Consider the following 25,805-nt stretch of genomic DNA (forward strand, 5'->3'; position numbering starts at 1 on the left):
ATTTGCGTCTGAAGCCAAGTCTCTAACTCAGCTATCTTTACCTGAAGACGATAGTTCTCCTCCGTGTTGTAGCTACAACATTAACAGTGATAAGGCATAGTAATGGTACTTAGCTTCGGGTGTTCAGTGGTGAGTATTTCTGTTAATTATGTCCAAATAAAGTCCCGGTGTAGAAAAGTTGGGTAAAAGGTCAACAGATAAAAATATTGCGTTGGTAAACTCTTAAAGTAGAATTTAACCAATTTGTTTAAATAGATTAGAAAAAGTTTGGCAGGTAGCCAGGTAGGTAACAGCAAGCAACGTACAGCACATCAACAATCCCACAACAATACTTTGGCTCTCACTGAAACAAATGTTAATTTATGCAGTATTTGAATGTTTATAATTACAAAGGTAAACCTAGTATTAAAAATCTGAATACAAGCAACTCGATTTGGGCCAGACTGAATATCTTGGCGTTGGTTTGGACTTCAAAATAGCTTAAAATGTTTGGGAGGAAAAGTCTAGAATGTTTTACTTTTTTACCATTCAAGTCTAGGGACACTTTTTTCCCATTGAAATACATTGGTGGCTCAATTAAATATTGATATACTTTAAAAAGTATAATAGCTATCAAAAAGATCTGTTCAAGCATGTGGAGATGGTTTCATGTTTATAGCTTTTACCGTTTAAGCTGTAGAGCTGGATTAATAATAATAATAACTAGACAAGTACATTTCCTGAAGAAAATGTGGTGTGCTTGCTAGCTGTTTAAAAAGTATTTATGGTTTGAAATAATTTGTACCTATCGAAAGGTTTGGATTCTGTATTTTTAAAGGTTCAAGAGATGGTGAGGGTAATTAGCATAAATTAGCATACATGACAGTTAAACTTCATAAAAGTTTTACCAATTTCGTGTCTATAGCTCGAACGGATCAACAGAAACAGCCTAATAGATAATTAATGCTAATTACGCAAATTGCATATGTAAAATATATTAACGTGTGATTATATGAACAGGGGATAGCTAAACTAGTAAAGCAAAGTTGATTTTGTGTCTGTAGCTCAAACGGTTTCAAAGATATAGAGTAATAGTTAATTAACAGTAATAGTAGTAATAGCCTAAAGTAGGTACGGCCTAAACTGGTGTCAGAAAGTCAAAATTTTTGGCTCATCAGACCACATGACCTTTCACCATTCCTCCTCTGGATCATCCAGATGGTCACTAGCAACTCCAGACAGGCCTGGACTTGCGTGCGCTGCAGGATTTTAATCCATGACGGCGTAGTGTATTACTAATGATTTTCTTTGAGGTGGGTTATGTTTGATGATTAACAAATGGGGCTTAGGGTTCCGGAATGTTAAATTCCCAGGCAGTAAATAAGTGTTGTGTCAGCGGTAAGGTGTTTGGTGTTCAACAAATGGTGTTCGACAAATATAAAACCCTGGTGTTTTATCTTCTGACAAGTGTTGCAACAGCTGGCATACAAACGGTGTTTGTTAACCTTTCATGTTTTATGGGTTGACTGGCGTGGTATGTGTATTTAAACCACACTGACATCGGGGTTGGTCATTCAGTCTTGCCTGAGCGAACTTACCAACATTACAAAACATGGAGGATTGTGCTGCTATCAATGTTTTGGGTGAAACACCGGTGAAAGCTAACAGCTTAAACGCAGCTCAGCGATTTGGTAAGAAATTGCAAATGGACCGCAGAGATGCAATCAACATGCCAGCCCTGAAGAAACCGATGCAGAGTTTAACCCGAATCCATCAATTACACCCGGATATGTTGACACAGGAGTGGAAATTGGACGATGGTCGGATCGGGGGATACATCTTCAACCGAGAGCAACCGGAGGTTGCATTTTATGAATTACCCGAAGGCCAAGTGTTTAAGGCTGGTGTGACTGATCAAATGGTTTTTAATGCCCGTTTATGGTTTTTAATGGCCACCTTTCGAAAAGTGTTTTATTTGGGGCCAAAACAAGGCCCACATAATACAGTAGATGTACTGTTTAAAGTTGTCGAGGGGCTGAAAGAGTATGACTCTGTCAGATTGGAGTTATTTCCGGAAAATATCGGCATTAGTTTGTGACTGCGGACTGATCGACTGACCTAAGACCCCGAAGCCCCGCCTTAAGCCAACACCTTCATCAGCACAGCATAAAAACCGACAGACCGCCGGTGACATTCAAGCAGTCGGAAGAATTTACGAAACATGTCTCAAGATTACAAACAAGCGGTGATTGAAGAACCCAAGGCTGAGGACTGGCTGTGTGACGCCTGGGATGACAACGCTGAAGCCTTCTACGGAACCCCCGACCCAGACAGCTCGATTCCACCGGCATACCCAACAAGAAACTACCATTGGATTGACAGGGTTGGTGATCAACTAGGTCCTCTTAACCTGTCATACCTTTCAAATGCTAACAAGAGTTATCACAAAATGGACAAACAACTTGCACCAAAAATTTTAAAGATCATCAAAGCAACAATGGGTATGATTCTGGAAAACGTTGTTGGGGCTATTCTACACAAAGCATGCATCGGATGCGAAGTGGACCACCCGAGCCAGACAAGACATTCATGTCTCGAACCGCCTGAGTATTTTTTTGAGGCCCATTATGATGACATTGTGGCGACAGTTTTAACACCGCGACTGAAACATATTTGGTCAAGGCTTTGAACGCATCTGGTTTTCACACACCGATGACTGATGTTCACGAGGCCGCTGAGAACTTTCTGCACGAGCTCAAGTTGGAGCCGAACATCACACAGAGACTGAGTGAGAACAGGGATGAATACATGGACAAATTTAATGAGGATACTGTATGCGACGCAGCGGCGTCATGGTGCGACGAAAGCAAAGAGTCTATTGTCTAAGGACAGGGTAACTTCAGTTCTCATGTTAACATGTATATATACAAAGACTAGAAGAAATCTGAATGTTTGTGTAACTTTTCTGAATATCTTGGTTGTGTAATTTCGAAAACTCAAATAAAACATTGTTAAACATGTATTAATTCTCATTATTGCTCGAACATTCTACGGTGTCTGAACAGGTTATGAAAAGTATTTACTATGACCCGGCAAACCCTGGTGCTTATGTGGGTAGATAGGGTTTGAAAAAAGCATACTTGGAAAAAAACGGGGAGATCCTCAAAAATGGTGAGGCCAATGACTGGCTGCTCGCCCAGGATACATACACGCTACACAGGCCTGTAGCTATACATTTTAAAAGAAATAGAGTTATTGTTCATGATATAAATTCACAATTTCAGCTGGATTTGGTTGACATGAGTGCTTACAGTGTGGAAAACGATAACATGAAATTTATGTTAACATGCATAGATGTATTAAGCAAATACGCATGGATTCGCGTGCTGAGAAATAAAAGCGCTAAAGAGGTAAAGCGAGCATTTGAAGACATATTAAAAGAAGGAAGAACACCACAAAAAGTCCAAACGGACAAGGGGAAGGAGTTTTTTAATTCACATTTTGAAATGTTGATGAAGAAGTACAACATAAAACATTTTGCTACAGGAAATGATGTCAAAGCGAGTATCGTTGAGAGGTTTAATAAAACAATTAAATCACGAATGTGGAGGTATCTGACAGCAGCCAACACTCACCGCTATGTCGAGGTTATTCAAGATTTAGTTCGTGGGTACAACCATAGCTACCATCGGTCTATTAAGATGAAGCCTGCTGACGTTTGTGAAGACAATGTTAGATTAGTTCTCAAGAACCTGTATGGCACAACATTAACGAGAAATGGTAATCAAAGCTACAAGTTCCAGGTTGGGGATACTGTGAGACTCTCAAAGCTGAGAGGTGCGTTTACAAAAGGCTATGAAAAAGGGTACACAGATGAATATTTTACAATAACAGAATGCATTCCTCGGGTACCTCCTGTATATAGAATAAAAGATTACGATGGTGATGTGATAGTTGGGACCTTTTATGAACAGGAATTGCTGAAAATAATCGTGGCCAAGGATAAAACTTTTAAAGTGGAAGCAGTTTTGAATGAGAAAGTACAGAAAGGGAGGAAAATGTGTCTTGTGAAGTGGCTTGGTTGGCCTGAGAAATTCAACAGCTGGATACCATCGGAACAAGTGGTTGACCTAGAAACTGGATAAAACTCCAGGGTTTACAGGATCACGTCATTTACATTGACTGCGATCAGCATGGGTGACGGTGGCTTCTACATAACGCTGCCCAGTAACTCATCGAGACATGTCTATCCAAGCAACACAAGTTCGTGCTATACCACTAAATTTGCCAAAGGTATAGATTTGAAAGGCGATTGGGAAGTATCTTTGATAGAGTTCCAATACCCGCATACGTGGAATACTTTTACACGGGGCGAAAACGCATTTGAACTACATGACTTGAAAAACGACAAAACTTGGAAATATGCACTCGACAGCGGTTATTACAGCAGCATATTAAAACTAGTGATAGAGCTCAACAGTCATGTAAAAACACATGGTTTATCGGTGGGGTACGATGAATTTAAAAATAGAGTGTTTCTAAAAGGTGAACCACAGTTTAGTTTGAAATTTAGCGCAAAACTGGAACAGATATTGGGGTTAAAACCAGGCGAGCGGTGGCCCGCCACATGGTACGGAACATACCCCACAGATATTCTGGCGGGGTTTAACACCCTATACATCTACACAGATATAATTGATTATCAATGTGTTGGTGACAGTCATGTCCCACTGCTGCGAACTGTACATATTACAGGGAGAAAGAATGAAGTTGTCACAGTGACGTACGACAAGCCACACTACGTACCTCTTAGTAAGAGACAATTTGATGAGATCTGTATTGAAGTAAAATCTGATCAAAACCAGCTGGTTTCATTTGTAGTGGGGAAGGTGATTGCAAAATTACACTTCAGACCCGTCAAACAATCTTTTAGAGTTTAAGATGCAGCCGCAGAAGCTCTATGATGATCCTCAAAGGTATGTTGAATACTACACAACACAGGCCGGTAACGGTTTACCAGGGTATCATGGTAGCTCAGCAATGTATGGGGCCGGTCTAGGGGGCCTTTTCCCGAGGGCTTTTCCGGATGGCAATACCTTTGTTGAAGCGCGGGTTCTCCATAGCAAAACCACATCTGAAGAGTGCGGCTAGGAATATAGTCGGCGATGTTGTCAACAGTGTTATGTCACAACAAACAAAACAGCAGGATGGTTCTGGATTAATGGTTATGTCTCGAGGTGTTAGAAAGAGACCACCTGGTAGGCGGAGCCTACCCAAGAGTAAAAAACGCAAGAATGAGACAAAAACAAGAGCCAAGGTTAAAAGAGGACATACACCCCGGAGGACACTCAAAGGGAACACGACAAATCTGATTAAGAATATATTTTAGAGAGATGGCACTCCTACACCGCATGTCTGGCGAATGTATGAAGACAGAGTTGGATTTATTCACAGTTCCATTCACACAGACATCTATCGAGAAAAATACATACATTGAAATACCGACCCTATCAGCAATATCTGACGCAGCCCCTCTGGAGTTCTTTATTGCCGGGAATGGCGAAGACTACGTTGATCTAAACAATACTTTGCTGTACCTACGTGTAAAAGTCACTAAACTGGATGGAACCAATATTGATGCCGGAGCACGTGTTGGGGTTATCAACTATCCGATAGCCACCCTATTTTCACAAGTGGATGTCTCCTTGGGTGATCGTTTAATTAGCCAGAGTAGCAACACATACCCCTACAGAGCCGTTATAGAGAGCATTCTGAATTATGGATGTGATACATTAAAGACACAGTATTCAGCTGGGTTGTTTTACAAGGATGCCGCAGGTCACATGGATGTTACGGACCCTGCAGGCGAGAACGATGGACTTACGAAAAGGGCAGCCTATTCGGCGGATAGCACAACATTTGAAATGATCGGCCCTGTTCATAGCGATATCTTCTTTCAAGAGAAACTTATGTTAAACGGCGTTGACATAAAGGTTAGGATGGTGCGCGGTAAAGATGAGTTCTGCCTTATGGGGGTCGGGGATGTGCGTTATCGTTTGCATATACTATCAGCATCACTATTTGTCAAGAAAGTGTCTGTTTCGCCAGCCGTGAAACTTGGACACGCTCAAGCGCTACTCTCAACCAATGCCAAGTACCCAATTGAAAGAGTGTGTATGAAGACATTTAGTTTACCGGCTGGGGGTCGTGTTTGTAACCAGGAAAACCTATTTTTAGGACCTCTGCCAAAATGTATTGTAATCGGATTGGTGGACAATGACAGTTTTACCGGAAGTTACACAAAGAATCCATTTAATTTCAAACATTATAATTTGGAGTTTATGGCTATGTATGTAGATGGTCAGCAATTTCCTAGCAAACCATTCCAACCAAATTACACAACAGGGTCAGCAGTGCGTGAATTTTACCAATTAGCCTTAGCTTCAGGAAAACACCTAAAGGACCAAGCCTTGGCTATTGACAGGTCGGACTTCTTACACGGCTATGCCCTTTATGCATTCAACTGCGCGCCAGATGAGGAATGTGGTCAGCACATATCCTTGATCAAGTCAGGGAATGTACGACTTGAGATGAGGTTCAGACAACCACTACCCCACACAATTAATTTAGTTGTTTATTCAATCTTTGACTCCATTATCGAAGTGTCAAACCGGCGACAAGTCATGGTTGACTACTATTAGGAGAACTGTGTGGAAATGAATACCGCAGAGTTGACCAGTGTGGTGAACCAATTTTCATCTAGGACCCATTTCTATGGTGTGCTGGCAAGTGACCAACTACCTAGGGTGCCTGTCCGAGATGTTGCATCAATGATGATTGTTAACACACACCCAAGCAATCAACCTGGGGAGCACTGGCTTGCTATTTACATAACAGATGATGGCATTGGAAGGTTTTATGACAGTTTTGGAAACCCCCCGGATTTTACATATTTTCCCAAGTCAATCAAGGCCTTTCTGAAAACCTGTGAGAATGTGGAATACAGTTCAAAACAAGTAAAGGACCTGGTTTCAACCACGTGTGGACAGCATTGTTTGTTCTTTCTCTTTCTAATGACAAAAGGTCTGAGTTATAAAGATTTTATGTCTTTTTATGCTGATGATTTACGAGAAAATGATGCCCTAGTCTCAAAGTTTGTAGCTAAGATGTACCAGAGTAAGCGTGATAAGCTAATGTTTAATTGCATACAACATGCTCAATCTTGTGAAACGTTTAATTTGTGCCATGGTTGTTGAAGAAATAGAAAAGCCAATCACGTGTATGTCAAATTTATTATTAAAAAATAAAAACAAAAATAAAAACCACATCAATGTTTACATATTATTTTTCATACAACATTTATTCAAAATAAAACAAACATACAATGTATCACAAATTAAATAAAAACACATTAAAATGGAAGCCATTTTGCGGGGTCCGTGGTATGAGGTTCAAAGAAAGCTTTGGTTGTTTGAAAACCAGTTGCTGGTGGTGTGGCTAAATCATCCATTGTGTCACCAGACGTTTGTTTATACAAATTGATTTTACGTCTTACATGCACATTTGGAATAGTTGTAAAAGGCATGTTGAGACATGCCATGGCCTCTAAAAACACACCCCACCCCAAAGATCTTCTATCTTCAGCAATTTTATTGGTAGCTGTCACACTTTTAACAAGATCCAATAGGTGCGAGCCCTTGATTATCTCTCCTTTGAAAACGAATTCACCATTTGAATTCCATGAAGTCAAATCTTTAGACCTGTGCATTCTATTAAGAATATATTCAACATTCTTTCTACGCTTCACAGGCTCATTATCCAAAATTTCATCAACAAGGTCAACATTTCGGTCAACAGTTTGCTTATTCTCAGTCACGTTTACTACAGCAGACCCGGTCTCAGACCCAGGTAGACTTAAAGTCAGGGTGTTTGTATCAAGCTCCCCCTGGCGCACAACAGTCAAAAATCTTTGTAAAATGGCAGAGTATCTTTTAGCTTTCTCATGTAAATCCATATCAGGCTTCAACAGTATATTGCAAATCGATGAGTCCAAATCATTCTCAACAGACTGTCTTACATCGGTGCTAGTCGTTTTGGATTCCCGCAGTTTTTCTAACTGATGTTGTGGCACCAGAAACATTTTCTGAGCATGCTCCATGTTGTTTAACCCTGTCTCGATGCAATTAGACTGGTTAAGAATGGAACTGCAACGCTTAGTAACGGCAGTAGAAAACCTCCAGATTGGTTGATGGTTTTTCTTTTCCGTGCAACTCAAGTGTTCTTTCTAGACATGTATATAATTTTGGCTTTTTGTCTCTTTACTTTTCGGAGCTGCGACTCGGTTAAGGGTATATTACCGCGCCTTAGATTAAGCGCTATTTCACAGAGTGATAGAATGAGGTCGGTGGATGCTGATTCTAAAATAACTTTTCGTTGACTTGCCGGTGCCTTAAATATCATTTTCAAAAGTGGTAAATTTCTACGAATGCGTTTAGACATGATCAAACTTTCTTAGGAACGTACACGACAGGCCAATCCCCTGAAAATAACCCTGTTCTCAGACGGTAGTCTTCTGGTGTTGTAGCTTTAAAGTCAATAAGTAAATAACCAAAAGGCGGATGTGTTGCATCTTTAAAACTCTCCATGAAGAATCGAGAAAGACCGGGGTATATCTGTCTGCCTAAAATACTAATCTGCTGATTGTCACGGGGGTTTTTAAACAATATGAGGTAGTTTGTGTTCAAGTTAATAGTTCTACTAGATTTGCCTTTAACAAACATGTTTTGGACGAGGTAAATTGCACTCAGGTTACGGTGGTGTGAATATTGTGTGAAAACTCTCTCCATCTCCAAACTCTCTGATGCACTTTTCATTAAATCGTCAATAATTAAAAGGTTGTTTTTCTGAATCGGTAGCAGATTGTCATCACACAGCGATGTTGGTAGACCTTCTATAAAATGTATCTCCCTTACTTTCAACAGTTCGTCATACAGCGGTTGCCAACATGAATAAACCCAGACGATATTTTGAATTTCTTTGGAGAATACAACCTCTGCATTATCCAACAACATCTTCACAAAATATGTTTTACCAAAGTTACTGGGGCCACTAATGACACAGCTGAACGGGTGTTGCAGTCGCGGGTCAAAACCGCTATCCATCCTAGACTGTGGTTTAGTACCCATAAGGCCTTGTGCTGTAATCAGGGAGCAGTACACGCTTGTTGTACACAACTCTGAAACGCTTAGACACTACTCGGTTTTTCAATGTGAATGTTCTTTTATCTCTAGCAATTGTGTCTGCATTAGCAAGGACATGATCATCATCACCGCCCTCACCCCGTACAAAATTGTCAACCAGTCGTGTCAGCGTCTCCAAATTAACAATGGTTGTGTTGTAGCTGTTGAGCGTAATGCCTTTTGCTTTGAGACAGGTCAGACCTTTAACGGTTGTGTAACCATATGTCTTTGGCCCACCACTAACAAATTGTGCTATGCTGTCACCATCCGGTAACTCATCGGTCAAGTCACCCAAGAACGGGCCCAGTGGGGGGACCCAATCCCCATGGCGTGTGACAAAGATCATGGAATCAGTGTCTGTGTAGAGTACACGTCTATCCAACTTCTCCAAGAGTGAATACAACTCGAGTCTAGCATAAGCTGTTGTGAACGCGGCAATAAAAATGTTGCCGTTACGTGGTTTGATTGGTGTCTGTTTTGTGTAACACCACTGTACCATCGCAACAGTGTCTGAGATGAACGAGAAATAACCGACATCTATTTCACTGGAAAAAAGGTAGTGGCTAAACTCCTCCGGATCTGTAATTAACATTGTGTTCATAAGGTTAGACCGCTCACCCATCTTACCCCAAAGACTATTCATTGCCAATTTAGCTAAAGATCGCCTAGCACTGTTTACAAAAATTTTTCCTTGTCAAGCTGCACACCCTCCTTTTCATGATATTCACAGATATACCGGTCTTTAGCCTCATCGTCAACCACAGATGGTGGGAAGCCACTAGCTTCCTGCTTGTGTTTCAGGAATGTTCTCATGTAATCTGCAAAAAGATCATCTGATGTCCTGGTGAAATCCCAGACTTCAAATATTTCCACAATGCGATAACCTTTCTCAACAGCCTTAACCAGCTCAATATAAACCCAGGTACCGGTTAAAGATCTTTCTGAATCAGTATGTGAACAATCAGTTACCTGGTTTTCAGACTCTGCACATAATCTACACAATGGAAAGAACAGCTTACCACCAACCCTGTGTGGTAAAACGGGGTGATAAAGGCCTTTCGGTGGACAGACTGTAGCCTTAACAATACCAAAGTAAGTGTCTAGGGGTTTGAAATCTCAAAAGATTATGTCTGGATGCCCAATCGGATAAGTCTTTGTCTTGTTGCAGAATGGGTAAAGACTACAGACATCGTTATACTGAATAGTCTCCCCTTCTCGAGCCGTAAACTTCAGATGAATCGCATTAGTACGACCACCAAAAAGAGCATCCCGAGGGTCAAGGCGCTCTGGAGAACCAAAGGTCTTCAAGAAAGCTTTGACATCTGCGGATGTGTTTTTAAGCCGGTTCCACTCACACTCCCATATGTATTGAACATGTACGTTGTGTTGTTCTTTCAAAGCCTCTAGCTTTGTCAACCATTGCTGGTGCATCAACCCATACTGAATCTTTGTCATTGGATTGATGCTGGTTGAACAATGACACTTTGGGTGACCGTGCCAGAAACAACCTAGAAATTCATAGACCGTGCTAAAACCATCACGTTCAGCATAACCATCAACGTAGTAGGGACCGATTTTCACTTCACCCCTGTTCAGGGTGTGCTGTATTGATATATTCTTATCGGAGGCCACATATTCAAGCCACTGTATTGAGCTGTTTGAGAATGTCTTCTGACAACGGTTGTAGTTGTCTGAGGGGACCAATGCAATGGTGTCCTTGGTGAGGAATCTGTTGCAAAAGACTTTCATGCAAGCCGAAGCAATCGTAATTGACCGGAATGGGTCAACACCACCACACTCCAGGAACTCGAGTCTGTAGCGCATACAACCCTCTCTCAAGATGACCACATCATTCACGCAGTAAGCCTTTATTTCATCCTGCATGACAAAGGGGTCTGCGGAAACAGTTGCATACCATTGCAAAAACTCATCTTTTTCTTTAGCCATCATGGTATTCACACCATAGTAATGCGGTTCAGGATGGGGGCCAACATAGTTCTCATTCTCCTTGATGTTAAATTTGTAAGGAAAGTAGCCTTTTTTTGAATCCTTAAAACCCATAGCACGTGGCAAGGCTGACAGCTTCATAGGTAGAAAGCAATGACTATCAATGTATCTCTGATTGAATGTGCTGTCTGTAAAAATCATGAGCTTGCTACCATTAGCAATAAGTGTCGTGCCAATACCATTGTTAGCAAGGTACTGCATCAAGATGTAACCATCGAAACCTTTTGAGTTGTGTGCTATAAATGTGTAGTCATTATATTTCGGTTGCCTAAACTTTTGAAAAAAAGCAGTGACACAACCATCTCCGGCTGAACACCACGTCTTGTTATCAAAGCTTATTGCACACACAAAATTTGCAGTGTGTACACCATTCACCGGATTGGCAATTGTCTCAAAATCATAAAATATGTAGCGCTCACTGGGGTCATCGGGCTTGGAGGGTTTTATAAAACACTGATGATTCATTTCAAAAGCCAGATCCACATTACAATTGGGGCACATGTTAGCAATGCACCTGTGTGCTTTATAGTTGGTAATACTGACATTGTAATAGCGACCACAACCGACACAGTATTTCTTCTGGTCACACCTGCTAACCCAACGATCCACACTTTTGTGGTGCTTCAAACGTTTATGCTGGCTATAACAAAAATCTGAATAACATATCCGTTTACAGTCAAGGCACTGCTTTGTGTTACGGGGTTGGGTATGACAATCTTCATGAAGACAGACACTACAGCTATGTTTACAACCATGATCACCACGTGTGTTGAAACCGGTATAGCACCAGTCACAGACGTAAGACACACCCAGAAAACCCTTCAGATTCATGATGCCATAGAAATGGTTATTGTGTAAGTACATAAAGACGTTTCTAGGGTGGGTGTCCTCGCTGTTTTGAAACTTGGTAAAGTGACCATCCCGTGTTCGGTGAAAGACAACAATTTTACACCCTGTAATTTCTTCAAACCGAACAATATCTGTGAATGACACACATTCATCTAACGCTAAACCAGCCCCCTTATGTAGCTCACGACCACTAACCAGGGCCTCAGGATATGTGTACTGCGGGTTCAACATACCCATCAAACAAACAGAAAAACACGTAGAATCATTATTCACAGCCACATATATCAACAATGTTTGAGCTTTACGTTGCGGGGCACCACCCTCACGGTTTTTGACAATTTGTACCACCAGTTCTAGTGATTCATCAATCATAATCTCGGCATTACTCTGCATAACACTTTCAAGTAAATTACCAAACGTGCGTTCATTATATTCATCCGCTCTCATGGTCACATGTACGGGATCTATCAGAGATTCACCAATCAACTCAATCTGCAGACGGTCACCAGGCCCTTGTACAAAGTCTGAGGCTCTAACAATCAAAGTATTCAAGCCTGCCATAATACTTGCATAGAATGTGCCAAAATCACCAACTTCACCAGTATTTTGTAAATTTATCAACTGTCGTAATTCAACATTGTCAAACGCATTACGCTGTATAACTCTAACATCGCCATCACTGCACTGAGTTTGCATCAGAGAGCTCGAAGGAGTGTCAACTAGATCGTGTGAAAAATGGGGGCTACTAAGCTCGGTTAACAAGCCTTGTATCTGAGGATTATTGTGCGCATTGTTGTGTAACAAAGTAGCGGTTGGTTCATTTGTATTTTGGGGTATGGTTGATTGATTATTTGTAGAGGTTGTTGGCTGTTCCGTGTCTGGACTGTCGTTAGCATTATCTTTCGCCATTTCTCTGGTTTAACATGTAAATAACAATCCACTTTTCAGATTTGAATATTCTAACTCAAACATCCATTTACATACAGCACAGTTTTGAAGAGTTGGCTGTATTACCTTCAGCTTTCAAGCCTGAAAGAAAACAAAAATCCCCTCACGCTGTGCAGCCACAAGGAAGGGTGTCCGTAACTGACCCCATTGTGGTAATGTACTTTGTCTCATCACCCGGCTGTCCTCAATCTGTTGGAATATAGAATGTTGTACCAAGGGTCAGTATACATAGTCATAATTGTTAATAACACTTTAGAACATGACTAAAAATGTCTGTAAATAATTAAACTTACACAAAGTATCTGCTCAGGTTGTGTAAGATCACAGTCTGACCACCCAGTCCAACTGACGCAGATGCCGGTCACTTGAACTAAATACAAATAGGATTAACAAGCGTATACAGGTAATTAAAGCTGATTAACAATAATGTAAAAAGTCTACTTACCAAGATTTGGAGGTCCAAAAATGTGTTTACCAAACACGGTCGGTGTTCAAATCAGCTCAACCTAAACCGGAGATTTAAACAGGCAATATGAAAGACAGCTAAAAATGAATGGATTGCGCAATCGTAAAATTGATTTACAAATTCTTAAAAAGTTGCATCACAATTCAAATAAATTACTTCAAATGAAATAACTTGTACTTACAACAGAAACGATATACTCCACGCTTGAAACAACCGCTGTCTTTTGTGGATGCTGCGGGGTTTAATTACTGTCTTCACATCGCAGCCGGGGCTCCTCCATTAAGTCACGCCTCTTAACTTTGTCATTGGTTACATGTCATCGTTCTTCACGTTAGATTCAAATTGTGTTAGAACTATACATGCTGCAATGATACAAATTCAGGATAAAACTTAACTATTTAGTTCTGATATTTGTAGCAATTTGGCAACCAAATATATTGCTATATCCTGTCTGGTAGAACAGCTGTTCTCGTTAATTTTCGCGGCTCAGCCGTGATATCACGTCATAGAATTGTATATATTAACGATAAACTCATCTGCTTACATATAAACGCTTGCTATTGTCATCATATCTCCGTCACCATTAATCAGTTCAACATTTAACAAACACAGGACCATAATACAGCAATACAAAATCAGATTTCACAAGTTGTTCATTAAGAGAATGCAGCACATCTTCACCCGGAAGTGACAGCATAACCCCATACTAACACAAATACTATAGTATTTTTTTTTTAACCAACATTGCCTATTATTAAACATTTCTACCAATGTGTAGAAAACAATCTTGCGTTGACCTCTGTTGTACAATTTCAAAAGACGCCTTTACGAATGTTTTAATTACCTGAAATAACCTATCCTTACCTGTCAACGATTCCCAGTTGTTCATGCAAATTTATACGCGACCTTGCTGGTAACTTTGTAACGTTTTGCCATATAATGCAACTTAGAAGTTAATTCTGACTTAACCATTTTTATTACAAAACTCAACATTGCTCATACATACACTTGTTTTTATTTATAACAATATTTTAAAACCCCCAACCACTACACAATCTACCTTTGCGAAATGTGTGGTTGGCCCTGGGCCATGGATGCTCCTTCAAAATAAAAGCATTGCTCATGCGATGTTAACTTGCTGTAATGCTGTGTTGGACTACAAACCGTGAGACACGGGATGGTTTCTAACCTGCATATACTACAGTTTGTATTAGTGGTTATTTAGGGACCATTACTACTGGGCAGATATAACCTTGAAGCCCATCTCTTGTTAAAATGAATATTGGGCTGAAAACTATCCGAACTCGTAAGTCCCGTCCCATCTCCTTCTTTATATCTTACAGAAAAACACGTCTCTCACGTGTAACTCTGTGTTTGTGGAAAAACACCACATTGGAAAACATGGAAGTTTACATCTGTACCACAAGGCATTGGAACCCTGGCTCCCTTTTGTTTAACACCAAACACCTTACCGCTGACACAACACTTATTTACTGCCTGGGAATTTAACATTCCGGAAACCTAAGCCCCATTTGTTAATCATCAAACATAACCCACCTGTTATAACACTAGTCTGGTTTGCTCATCAGGCGTTGTAAAACATCAAACACTAACACATCAATGTATTCATAAATCACAAAGTCACCGGACATGCATACGTCACTCCTGAAGTCCCACCCTAACATACGTCATACCGGAAGTCCCACCCTAACATACGTCATAACGGAAGTCCCACCCTACAAACCGGATGTCCCGCCCACCTGTCACATCAATATGGAAGTCCCGCCCCCCAGGGCCATAAATCACCATTCTGACACAATATACCCTACACTAACTACTCTTGTTCTCCCATGCCACTACAATGGATTTGAAATGAAACAACCGAGATGCAATTGAAGTGTAGACTTTCAGCTGTATTTCAAAGCGTCAAAAATATCATATGAAACATTTATGATTTGCAATCATTTTCATACACAGTCCCCTTTTTTCAGGGGCTCAAATGTAATTGGATAAATTAACACAATCATAAATAAAACGATCATTTTTAATACTTTGTCGAGAATCTTTTGAAGGCAATGAAGTCTGGAACGCATAGACATCACCAAATGCTGGGTTTCCTCATTTGTGATTTTTTTGCCAGGCCTTTACTGAAGTGGTCTTCAGTTATTATTTGATCGTGGGTCTTTCTGCCTTGGGTTGCTTTTGCAGTATGTTTTGGGTCCTTGTCCATCTGCACCATCCAATCAACGTTGCTGAATCTGAGCAGACAATATAACCCTACACTTCTTAATTAATCCAGCTGCCTCTGTCTTATATATATGTATATTCCTTTCTCTCTCAAGCAAATAAAGTTTGACTGTCCAAGGTGAATATCAAAAACAAAATACAGTGGATGTAAAAAGTTTACACACCCCTGTTAAAATGCCAGGTTTTTGTGATAAATCAAGTCAGAACTTTTTTCACTTTTAATGTGACATATAATGTGAACAATTCAATTGAAAAACAAACTGAAATCTTCAAGGATGAAAAATGAAAAATAAAAACCTTACAATAACATGGTTGCATAAGTGTGCACACCCTCTTATAACTGGGGATGTGGCTGTGTTCAGAATTAACCAATCACATTCAAACTAATGTTAAATAGAAGTCATTACACACCTGCCATCATTTAAAGTGACTCTGATTAATCACAAATAAAGTTCAGCTCCTCTAGTAGGATGTTCCTGACATTTACTTAGTTGCATCTCAGAGCAAAAGCCATGGTCTGCAGAGGGATCTCATTGTGGAAAGATATCAGTCAGAACAAGGGTACAAAATAATTTCCAAAGCATTAGATATACCATGGAACACAGTGAAGACAGTCATATACATATACACATGCACACACACATATACACACACACACACACACACACACAGAATTTAGGATTATGTATATAATCTTAAATTATGTTGCGCACAGGATTAACGACACCCATGGCTCAAACGATGGCTACCTTTACATCAATGTGACAGCCACTTACTGACAGTTCAACACAAACATGCTCATGCACAGATAGGACTTTCCTGACATTTTCTTAGTTGCATCTCAGAGCAATAGCTATAGTCCACAGAGAGCTCCCAAAGCATCTTGTTGAAAGATATCAGTCAGGAGAAGGTTACAAAATAATTTCCAAAGCATTAGATATACCATGGAACACAGTGAAGAGAGTCATCAAGTGGAGAAAATATGGCACAACAGAGACATTACAAAGAACTGGACGTCCCTCAAAAATTTACGAAAAGACAACAAGAAAACTTGTCAGGGAGGCTTCCAAGAGGCCTACAGCAACATTAAAGGAATTGCAGGAATTTCCGGCAAGTACTGGCTGTGTGCTACATGTGACAACAATCTCCCGTATTTTTCATATGAATGTGCTATGGGGTAGGGTGGAAAGCCGGGCTGAAGTTTGCAAAACAAACATCAAATCCCCCAAAAGCATGTGAGAAAATGTGTTATGGTCTGATGAAACCAAGGTTCAACTTTTTGGCCATAATTCCAAAAGGTATGTTTGGCGCAAAAACAACACGGCACATCACCCAAAGAACACCATACTCACAGTGAAGCATGGTGGTGGCAGCATCATGCTTTGGGGCTGTTTTTCTTCAGCTGGAACCGGGGTCTTAGTCAGGGTGGAGGGAATTATGAACAGTTCCAAATACTAGGCAATTTTGGCACAAGACCTTCAGGTGTCCTTTAGAAGTTCACCCTTCAGCATGACAACGACCTACTTGGGGGAAGGAGACTGTCACCGAAATATGATTTTTGGAGGAACTATCCCTTTTACTGTTTATGTGCATGTTTATGTCTGACCAGCAGGTGTCACCACTGTGCAGTCAGTTTGAACTATGTTTTGTGATGAGCTGATTAGCATTTACGCTTGATTCTGTTCCAATCTGCTCGACACTCACTGCATCAGAAAATAATTCTGAGATGTTCTAAAACATTTCTGGTCATTTGACACCTGTTATTGAAACTCCTGTGCTGGTTATGCATCAAACGTTAAAATTGAGGTGGCAAAACAAAACAGGCAAGTTAGCCTAGTTGGTAGTAGCCCTTGGGCCCTCCCATGTGGAAAATAAATATATTTTTGCAATGCAAAACGTATGTAGAATGTATGATGAATATATGTCGAATACATTTAACTTCATACAAAACACATTTCACGTATCAAAATGTATTTCACCTTTTATTCTGAAATGTATTTGATAATGTATAAATACATTTCAATTTTATCAAAATGTTGTCAAATTTTGAAGCCCATATTAAAATAGATTTTTTAGATCCTGTGAAAGTAAAAAGATTAAATGTAATTTCCGACAAATTGATGATATCACCTTTAGGTGTTGAAACATTTTATAGATAAACATTACCAAAATACATTTCATCTTACGGTCATAAATATATTCTAACGTACTATAGCGACCTTGGTAAGGCCACTACTCGCCCCTCTAAAAGAAGTAGTCTTGTTTGGAGTAGTGGTTGGTGTGCCTGACTGGGGAGTGTAAGGTTGTGGGTTTGAAACACAGTCTGCCAAATGTTACATTATGTTTAGACATACATTTTAAAAATGTATTAAATGCATTTTTTTATTAATATGTGTTTGGAAATATATTTAAAATAAATGTATTTTCTGTTTGGGCAAGTGGCATAATGCAGGCTTCCACAGTTCTCTGATGCCTGAGGCGACCTCTACTCAGGCTGGGCGCCATGGGGTGCAAAAGACATTGCCCCTCCAGATAGAATCTGTGCCCCCTTAGTAATTTAAAAAGTTATAAAAACGCCCCCTTAGTAATTTCATCCTGCAGTCGGGTCTGCCTCTACTGGACAACTTATTAACAATTTCGGTTTCAGAGGTTGTTAAGTGCATCTCAGCGGTGGTTGATATCAGACTTCTTTGCACAACTACATGGGATCAAATCCTGTAGAACTTTCAAAACTTTCTCGAAGAATCATAATTTTTAAATGATTACTTTCATTTAGTGCTTCCTTTGACTCTGACATTTAGGGAGGACCAGAAGTGCCAAAATAAATAAATATATTTATATGTAAAAATAAATGTAATGATACATGTATTAATGAATAATATTCTCCTATATTTATTTCCTTGATCATTCTTTTATATTCAGTTTTTTCCTTAACCATTTATTTCTTTATAGCAATGTTAGCTTTGTCAGTATAAAGTTTGTCTTCAGTCTCACTAGCAGGGGCTCAATTCTTATTGATTTAATTCATAAAATATATTAATTTAATACATAAAATGTATGATTTAATACATAATCTTTTTTAGTGAATTCAAAACCATCGTACATGTTTTAATGGTGTCCTGCTAAATATCCACAATTGGTGTGACTTTAATGCACAACAAAATTATCTGATATTGAGAAACAATTTATGACAGGTTTGTGTGTCCCAATACTGGCATACTAGCTTACTACATACTAAAGAGTACATACTTCACCATCACCTGCAAAATATGTACTTGCAGTATGTAGTATGAGAATTAAGATTCAGCCACTGCAACAGAACAATCCCGAAACATGTTCCAAAACAACTTTGGAACATCACATGATGTTAAAAAAAACCTGTGTCATTTGAGTGTCAGATACCTGTCTCAGGTTTTGAAAATGAGGTGACAATACAACTTATGTATGGACAGAACCACACAAAGAGGCATTTGTGAGATTACTGAGATTCTGAGTTAGCTGTGTGACATTCTTGATAGCCAGCCTAGTTAGTAGTAACTCGTTTCTTAGTGTTTGTGGCAAAATGCAGGTTTCCAGAGTTCTCCAAAGCCTAAGCGGAATGTCTAGTGCTTTCAAACATCAATCTCTACCAGAAATCTTTTTTAACAATTGAAGAACAAACCTGTTTAACAGTCCTAACTTTAGCAGTGGTTTAGAATGTAATGTAGATGATTTCTATGCAACACAACACAAGATTTAATCCTGATAACATTTTCTAAATGCTTTCATTTCAAACACCATTGTTTATTGTTATTCAAATAATTAAATGTTGTGTACCCTGAAACAGATTTTTCATGCAGATGCTTTTATGATCTAACATATTATAATGAAATAATGGTTAAATAAAAAACAGGAAAGGCAAGATAAATGTGGGATATAAACCCCACATTCAAATTTCTCTTTTCAATGTTTTCCAACAGTATGTTAAAATACATCTATATGAACATTAAACATCAGATTTTTTTTCTAACCAGCATCTGTCACTATCAAGAAAATGTTTTGAGCTTTTCATAAAGCCTCAACACAAATGTTTTGACTTCTGGCCATCACAACAATTTTTGTCCTGCCTTCAAGGGCCATATTTGGCAGCCCCAGGCCAGGTTGTTTTCCCTGGGGCGTTGGCATTTGCATCACACAATCTACTAACACTTACCCTAAACTTAATCTTTATCGTAACCTTAACCCTTATGCTAAACCTTATTCTAAACCAAACCCTAACCTTAGCAAGCAGTTGCTTACCAACAGGAAATAGTTCTCTCAAAAGTGTAAACTTCTCTTGTTTTCTTTTTCTCTCTCTAATTCTCCAATAAAAACTAAAATGCTGAATTTACGTGTCACTTCTATAATGTGTCTTCCTGTCCCTTCCAGGTCTGGTCAAGCTGGGTATTCATTGCGTCACGTGCCAGAAAGTCGCAATAAAGATTGTCAACCGGGAGAAACTTAGTGAATCAGTACTCATGAAGGTAAGACTAATTGAAAATGTTCTATAAAGTTTGGTTATGATTGGAGAAGGGGTATTTAATCCTTAATCTATTATTTTGGGAAACTTCAACCCAAAGAGATTGTCTGTGAAATATTTTCTATCCATTGATTCCATTGCTGTTCCTTACATTTGTGCTGAATCTACAACCACTACTTTTAAACAGCTGTGACAGTCATTACAAATCTACAGTATTTGGGCCCAAGTGGTTTCCCACTCTGGATCGTATTGACACCAGAATATCCTCTTCAGCTAATGCGCACAATACTAATATTTCCCTGATCAGCAAAGCCTCCAACAGGGCTGTCTTATTTACTGACTGCTTACAAAGTGATTCACAAATTCCATGTCTTTAATGGTTCTAAGAGTAGCATGGTGAAATTTGATAGGTGCATGTCCATGAGAATGTTTATTCTTTTCATTTATAATTTTACATATATTTTAAAATGTTTGATTGTTTTGTTGCTTACCCTATATTGTGAAGTGGTTACAATACACAGAAAGGAGAATTGGGCTGTGGGAAAAGATCAGTCAATGAGTGACCATGCTTGTTAGTGGAATCTCTTCGAGATGGCAGCATTGGCTTGAAAGCCCATGTGCCACGCCTAAATCTCAACTTCGTCTTCCATATATCAATTTGTCAACTATCCATAAAGCCCTTGGCAGGTTGAATTTGTGCTGGTTCAGGGCTATGTCTGGGTTTCCCCAGGAGAGTTTAGAGAATTATTGCTCTTGAGTCACATTAAGAACCGGATAATTTGAGTGGACGGTGCTGTATGTGACAGGTGACAGGTATCTGAGAGAGGTCCCCAATTCCCGGGCCCAGTGAGTACTCTCTTCTCTCTATCTCATCCTGCTTTATAGCTCTGAGCCTTGAAAACTGCATTTGCTGTCTCTGCATTTTATCTTAATTTATATTTAAACTATTCAGCCTACTGCAGTTCAGTTTGGGGTGCTAATGACTAAAGTCTTCCATCTGCATATGAGCAAAAGGTTTCTCAGTGGACAATGTTAAGACTTGAGTAAATTACCAGGCTTAAAACACAGAATATTGGTAACACAGTTATTTAAATCTTTCTGTAGTTGTAGGTGAGTTATAAAGGCGCATGAAGAAAATGACAAGCCTGGTCACAAGCATATTTTGCAAATGGGTACACATGGTGGACTCACTATGTACCTCTCTGGTATAATAGCTGTGAAACTGCTTTGGCTTTTTTGGGAATTTATCTGACACTGCCCATTGTCTTCCATCCCATTTCTCCAAAATACATATTTCACATGTGCACACACACACACACTTTCTCTTGCTTTCTCACTTACCCTTGTTCTTTTTCTCTCCCTCTCTGAGTTTGTCATAACTCCTACTATACTGAATCTGACTGAAAGTCTATCTCACCAACTCGAAATGTCACCTTTTAATATGCTAATGTACTGCTGTCCCTGTGGTCCCATTACAACAGATTGTGGCACTCCTGGCCAGGTGTATGTGACAATTTCCAGCTCCTCTAGCCCCCTTAAACACCTTCCACCCATCCTTATTGGTTTTGCTGACATAAGGGCATCAAGAAGTTAAATGTGGAGGGAAGTAGACATTTCTCTGACAGTGCTGTAAATTATAGAAAAGGTTATAAGATTTTCCTGTCATAGGATACCATTTACAGTGCCTTCCATAAACATTCAGACAGTGATTTCTTTTTATTTACTTATTTTTTCTCCGTAGTCCAAATGTTTGGATTTGACATTAAAGAATTACAATGAGGTTAAAGTTTACATGATGGTGTGCATGAAGTTCAAAATGATTTCACAATTTAGATAGGTCAACACAGATGCAGTTACATCACAGTGATGCATCGTTGCCATGGTAATTTATATTCTATAGACGCTGAAGTCGTATTGATGACCAGAAGTTGAAATGGGGCTAATGACTATTATCATATCATAATAAAGATGGCAATGCGTTCATTAGCTAGCAAAGTCAATAACAAATAGTTAGCAATGCTAATAGTAGATAATTAGTTCAGTGATGTCACCTAAATTTTCAACAAAGTAGTTAATGTTGTACAGGATTAAAATTACATTTAGTGACATCAAAAGGATGACAAAAGGTTTATTGAGGATACACTAAGGAGAATGCTTAGTTGGACATCAGCCCCAAAATCATCCCCAAAATAAAAGTTCTAAACAGTATTATATTGAAATGTGCAATCTATAAATAAGACTGCTGTCAATGTCTAGTCTTGATTATAGGTTTTTGTAGTTAACATGGTGTCAATTAAATTGAAGTAAGCTGAAAAATTTGGCTGAAAAATCTAAATAGAATCTATCAAAATATGTGTTTCTTGAGCACATTGCAATTCATAGGGGTATCAAACAAATACAGTTATAATTAGCTGTGGTAAGTGTCAAGCACATTTACTAATAGATGGCATGCAATGTTATACCAAGGAGGTTGTCTTATATTTTCTACGATTTCCTTACACATACTTGACAATGTTTCCTTCAAGTACATTGGAAAAAAGCAAAATGCCTTTGACCACATGCTTTTATTCTGAAGACAAGGCATGAGATCCAAAAGTCATGTTGCTGATAAGAGTTCTGTGATTGGCTACTTAATACAATATCCCCACCCATAGCTAAAAACGGATTTGTATCTGTAAAAGTGGAATTGTATCTATAAAAGTGAAGTTGTGTCTATAGAATTGGAATTATATCTGTAAAGATGTATTTGCACCCATAAAAACTGATCTGTATCCGTAAAAACAGAGTTGCTAATTTCCTAATTTAACAACTTTCAGGTGTCTATTGTGAAACACATTTGGTTTTATATTTTCAATATTTGAAAGTCTTGTTATAGCAATGTAGCACTTAAAATCTTAGTATGTTGGTTCAGTCAACCAGATTTTATAGATTTTTGGAATGGCTCACATTACTTATTTTGGTGTTCAACTGTTGCAAGTTATTTTTTTAAAACAAGGCTAATTAAATGTTGTTCCTCTCTTTTGACTGCTAGTATAAGATGATATAATGTTTTAAAGATTGAATGTTTTTTTGCACAGGTAGTGTCTTGTCTATAAAAATGTTTTATATAGACTTGTTGAGTCTCCATGGAAAGGTAGTTCTCAGTTTTATGTTGTATATACTTGGTTTCCATTATCACTTTGTCAATACTCTTTCAAATTAATAGTAAACTATCAGGCAATCTCAATTTCAGGCCAGCTGTTTTAAAATAAATCTGCTACATTGCTTTACGAACCTGCATGTACCTGCTGGTCTTGCTTTGTTTTTATTAAAACAAAAAACAGCATAAATTGTTTCACCATCAACATTTCTCCTAAGCGAGTACTCGGCTGAAACAAGTATCCGGTACGGATAAAGTACTGTTGCGAGTAGCGGCCCTACCAAGGTCGCTACAGTACATTTTATGAGCACAAATGTCATCCGAGTGAAATGTGGCAATATCTGTACTCGCAATGAAGAAAAATGCTCATTGGGTAGTACTATGGTCCGTGTATCTTTCGGCCATTGGATTATGTCTTAATATAGGAAATCAGATAAACAGAAAACAACTCGTTTTTTTCAATTTGACTTCCATTATTTGATTTCCGATTTCAAACGAATATTGACCAATCACAAAACGGCTAGTTTTTCGTTCCTAATTTTTGGATTCACAACAAAAATAGACTTAATTCTCCTCTGTTAAAATTGGAAATGGAATAATGGAATTATTTCTTACATTTCTTGTTTTGTTCATACCAGGAAGTTCACACCTACTCATTGAATATTCAGAGTTCTTGTGTGTTCACAGCCTAGATAGCAGGACTCAAGTTCAGATAGATAGATTAGAAGTCTGTACAATACGATTCAGATGTTTCATTGAATTTATATGCCTATATATGGACTCAAATTACTGCCAAATGTCTTGTGGGTATGTGCTCATCTGTAAATCACAATCCACATGACCGTTTTGCATTTCGTAGTTGCATTAAAACATCTGTGAATGAGTGATTAAAGACTTGCAAGAATTAACAAGTTCTGTCTGTACACATTTTCTTTTGCAAGTTTTACAAAAATAAGTTAACTTACACAACTTAAAAATTACACGCGCAACTTATTTACGCAGACAAATCACCAAATACAAGGTGAACTTGCTATCAACAGTTACAACTCACTTTCACTTGAGATCTTGTTTATTTCTAATGGGGTGGTCAAAGAAATTAAGTACCATAAAGATTTGCAAGTGCGTTAGATTTGCAGAGTTGTATTTCCTGAGTTGTGCATATGTAATAAATGATCCGTATTAGTCAATTACATGAGTACTGACAAGTTTACAGATAACTGTATTTTTTATGTTCCCCGGGAGATTGATGGACCAAGATAAGAAGCGTGAAGAACCGACAGTAAATGTTGATCATCCTGTAGCTGGCCTATAAGCACCATTGGAGGTGCAACAGGCAATAATGTCCAGCATAAGAAGCGTGAAGAACCCATGCCCACTACAGTAAATGTTGATCATCCTGTAGCTGGTCTATAAGCACCATTGGAGGTGCAACAGGCAATAATGTCCAGCATAAGAAGCGTGAAGAACCCATGCCCACTACAGTAAATGTTGATCATCCTGTAGCTGGCCTATAAGCACCATTGGAGGTGCAACAGGCAATAATGTCCAGCAGAGCCGGTAGCCTAACCACAAACCCTTCTGTATAAGGTATGGAGGCTGAATGTGTAGACTTAATTTACTCAAAATGTATGATCTTGATCTATTCTCCTTCTCCTGTAACTATTCCCCAGGTTGATGCTTTAAAAGAGAATTGGTTCCCAGGCAACTTACCTGGTAAAATAAAGGCTAGATAAAATCACACCTACAAAAATATTTAATTAATCTATCTAAATGGCTCTATTTCTCTTCACTGTTTCTGTCCATCCCATCACTCAACACAACTGTTTTCTCTCTTGTTTTTTCAGAGCTTGCTTGTTTTTTCAGATTTGGTTTTGTTGTCACACACCAATGTTGGCCATTCTTCAATTCAACCTCTTTCCAGGTTGGACTGGAGCCCCGCCCTCTGTCCCCAATTGTGGCCATCAGTATTCTGGATCACAATGTTCCACCGTGGGCCCTGACTGCTGAGAACCCTACCGGGCCTCTTATCCTTCTACTAATACCAAACATGCATCTGTATATTAAAATATTCCATAACATAACTTGGATACTGCATACCACATAGTCTCCAAGCCCCGCCCCACGTCTCAGCCCTTAGTTTTTATGCTGCAATAGTTTATGCCAGGGGACAAGGGTCAGTCTGAATTCTGAAATATCTTTTACGATCTAAGGAATGCTGCTGCTAATTACTGTGTTGTCATATTGAATCATATTGAATATTGACCTTCTCCAGATCCTTCTGGTTTTGGGGCTGTCACTGGGTAATACGGACTTTCAGATCCCTCCAAAGATTTTCTATTGGGTTCAGGTCTGGAGCATGGACCATGTGATGTTTCTTACGGAGCCACTCCTTAGTTGCCCTGGCTGTGTGTTTCGGGTCGTTGTCATGCTGGA

The 25,805-nt window shown here is 39.0% G+C and overlaps 1 protein-coding gene across 5 annotated transcripts in view; it reads left to right on the top strand.

The window, feature by feature from the left end:
• The window catches only part of LOC105008069 (serine/threonine-protein kinase BRSK2), an 864,007-nt gene that overhangs the window by 391,037 nt on the left and 447,165 nt on the right, over positions 1 to 25,805 (top strand). For all 5 annotated transcript variants that reach the window (XM_029115106.2, XM_029115108.2, XM_034288278.1 and 2 more), the window contains exon 2: positions 20,143 to 20,237. In XM_029115106.2, coding sequence (XP_028970939.2) covers positions 20,143 to 20,237 — 95 coding nt within the window. The remainder of the gene's footprint in view (positions 1 to 20,142; positions 20,238 to 25,805) is intronic.

The sequence above is a fragment of the Esox lucius genome, chromosome 19 (assembly GCF_011004845.1).
Source record: "Esox lucius isolate fEsoLuc1 chromosome 19, fEsoLuc1.pri, whole genome shotgun sequence".
Lineage (NCBI taxonomy): Eukaryota > Metazoa > Chordata > Actinopteri > Esociformes > Esocidae > Esox > Esox lucius.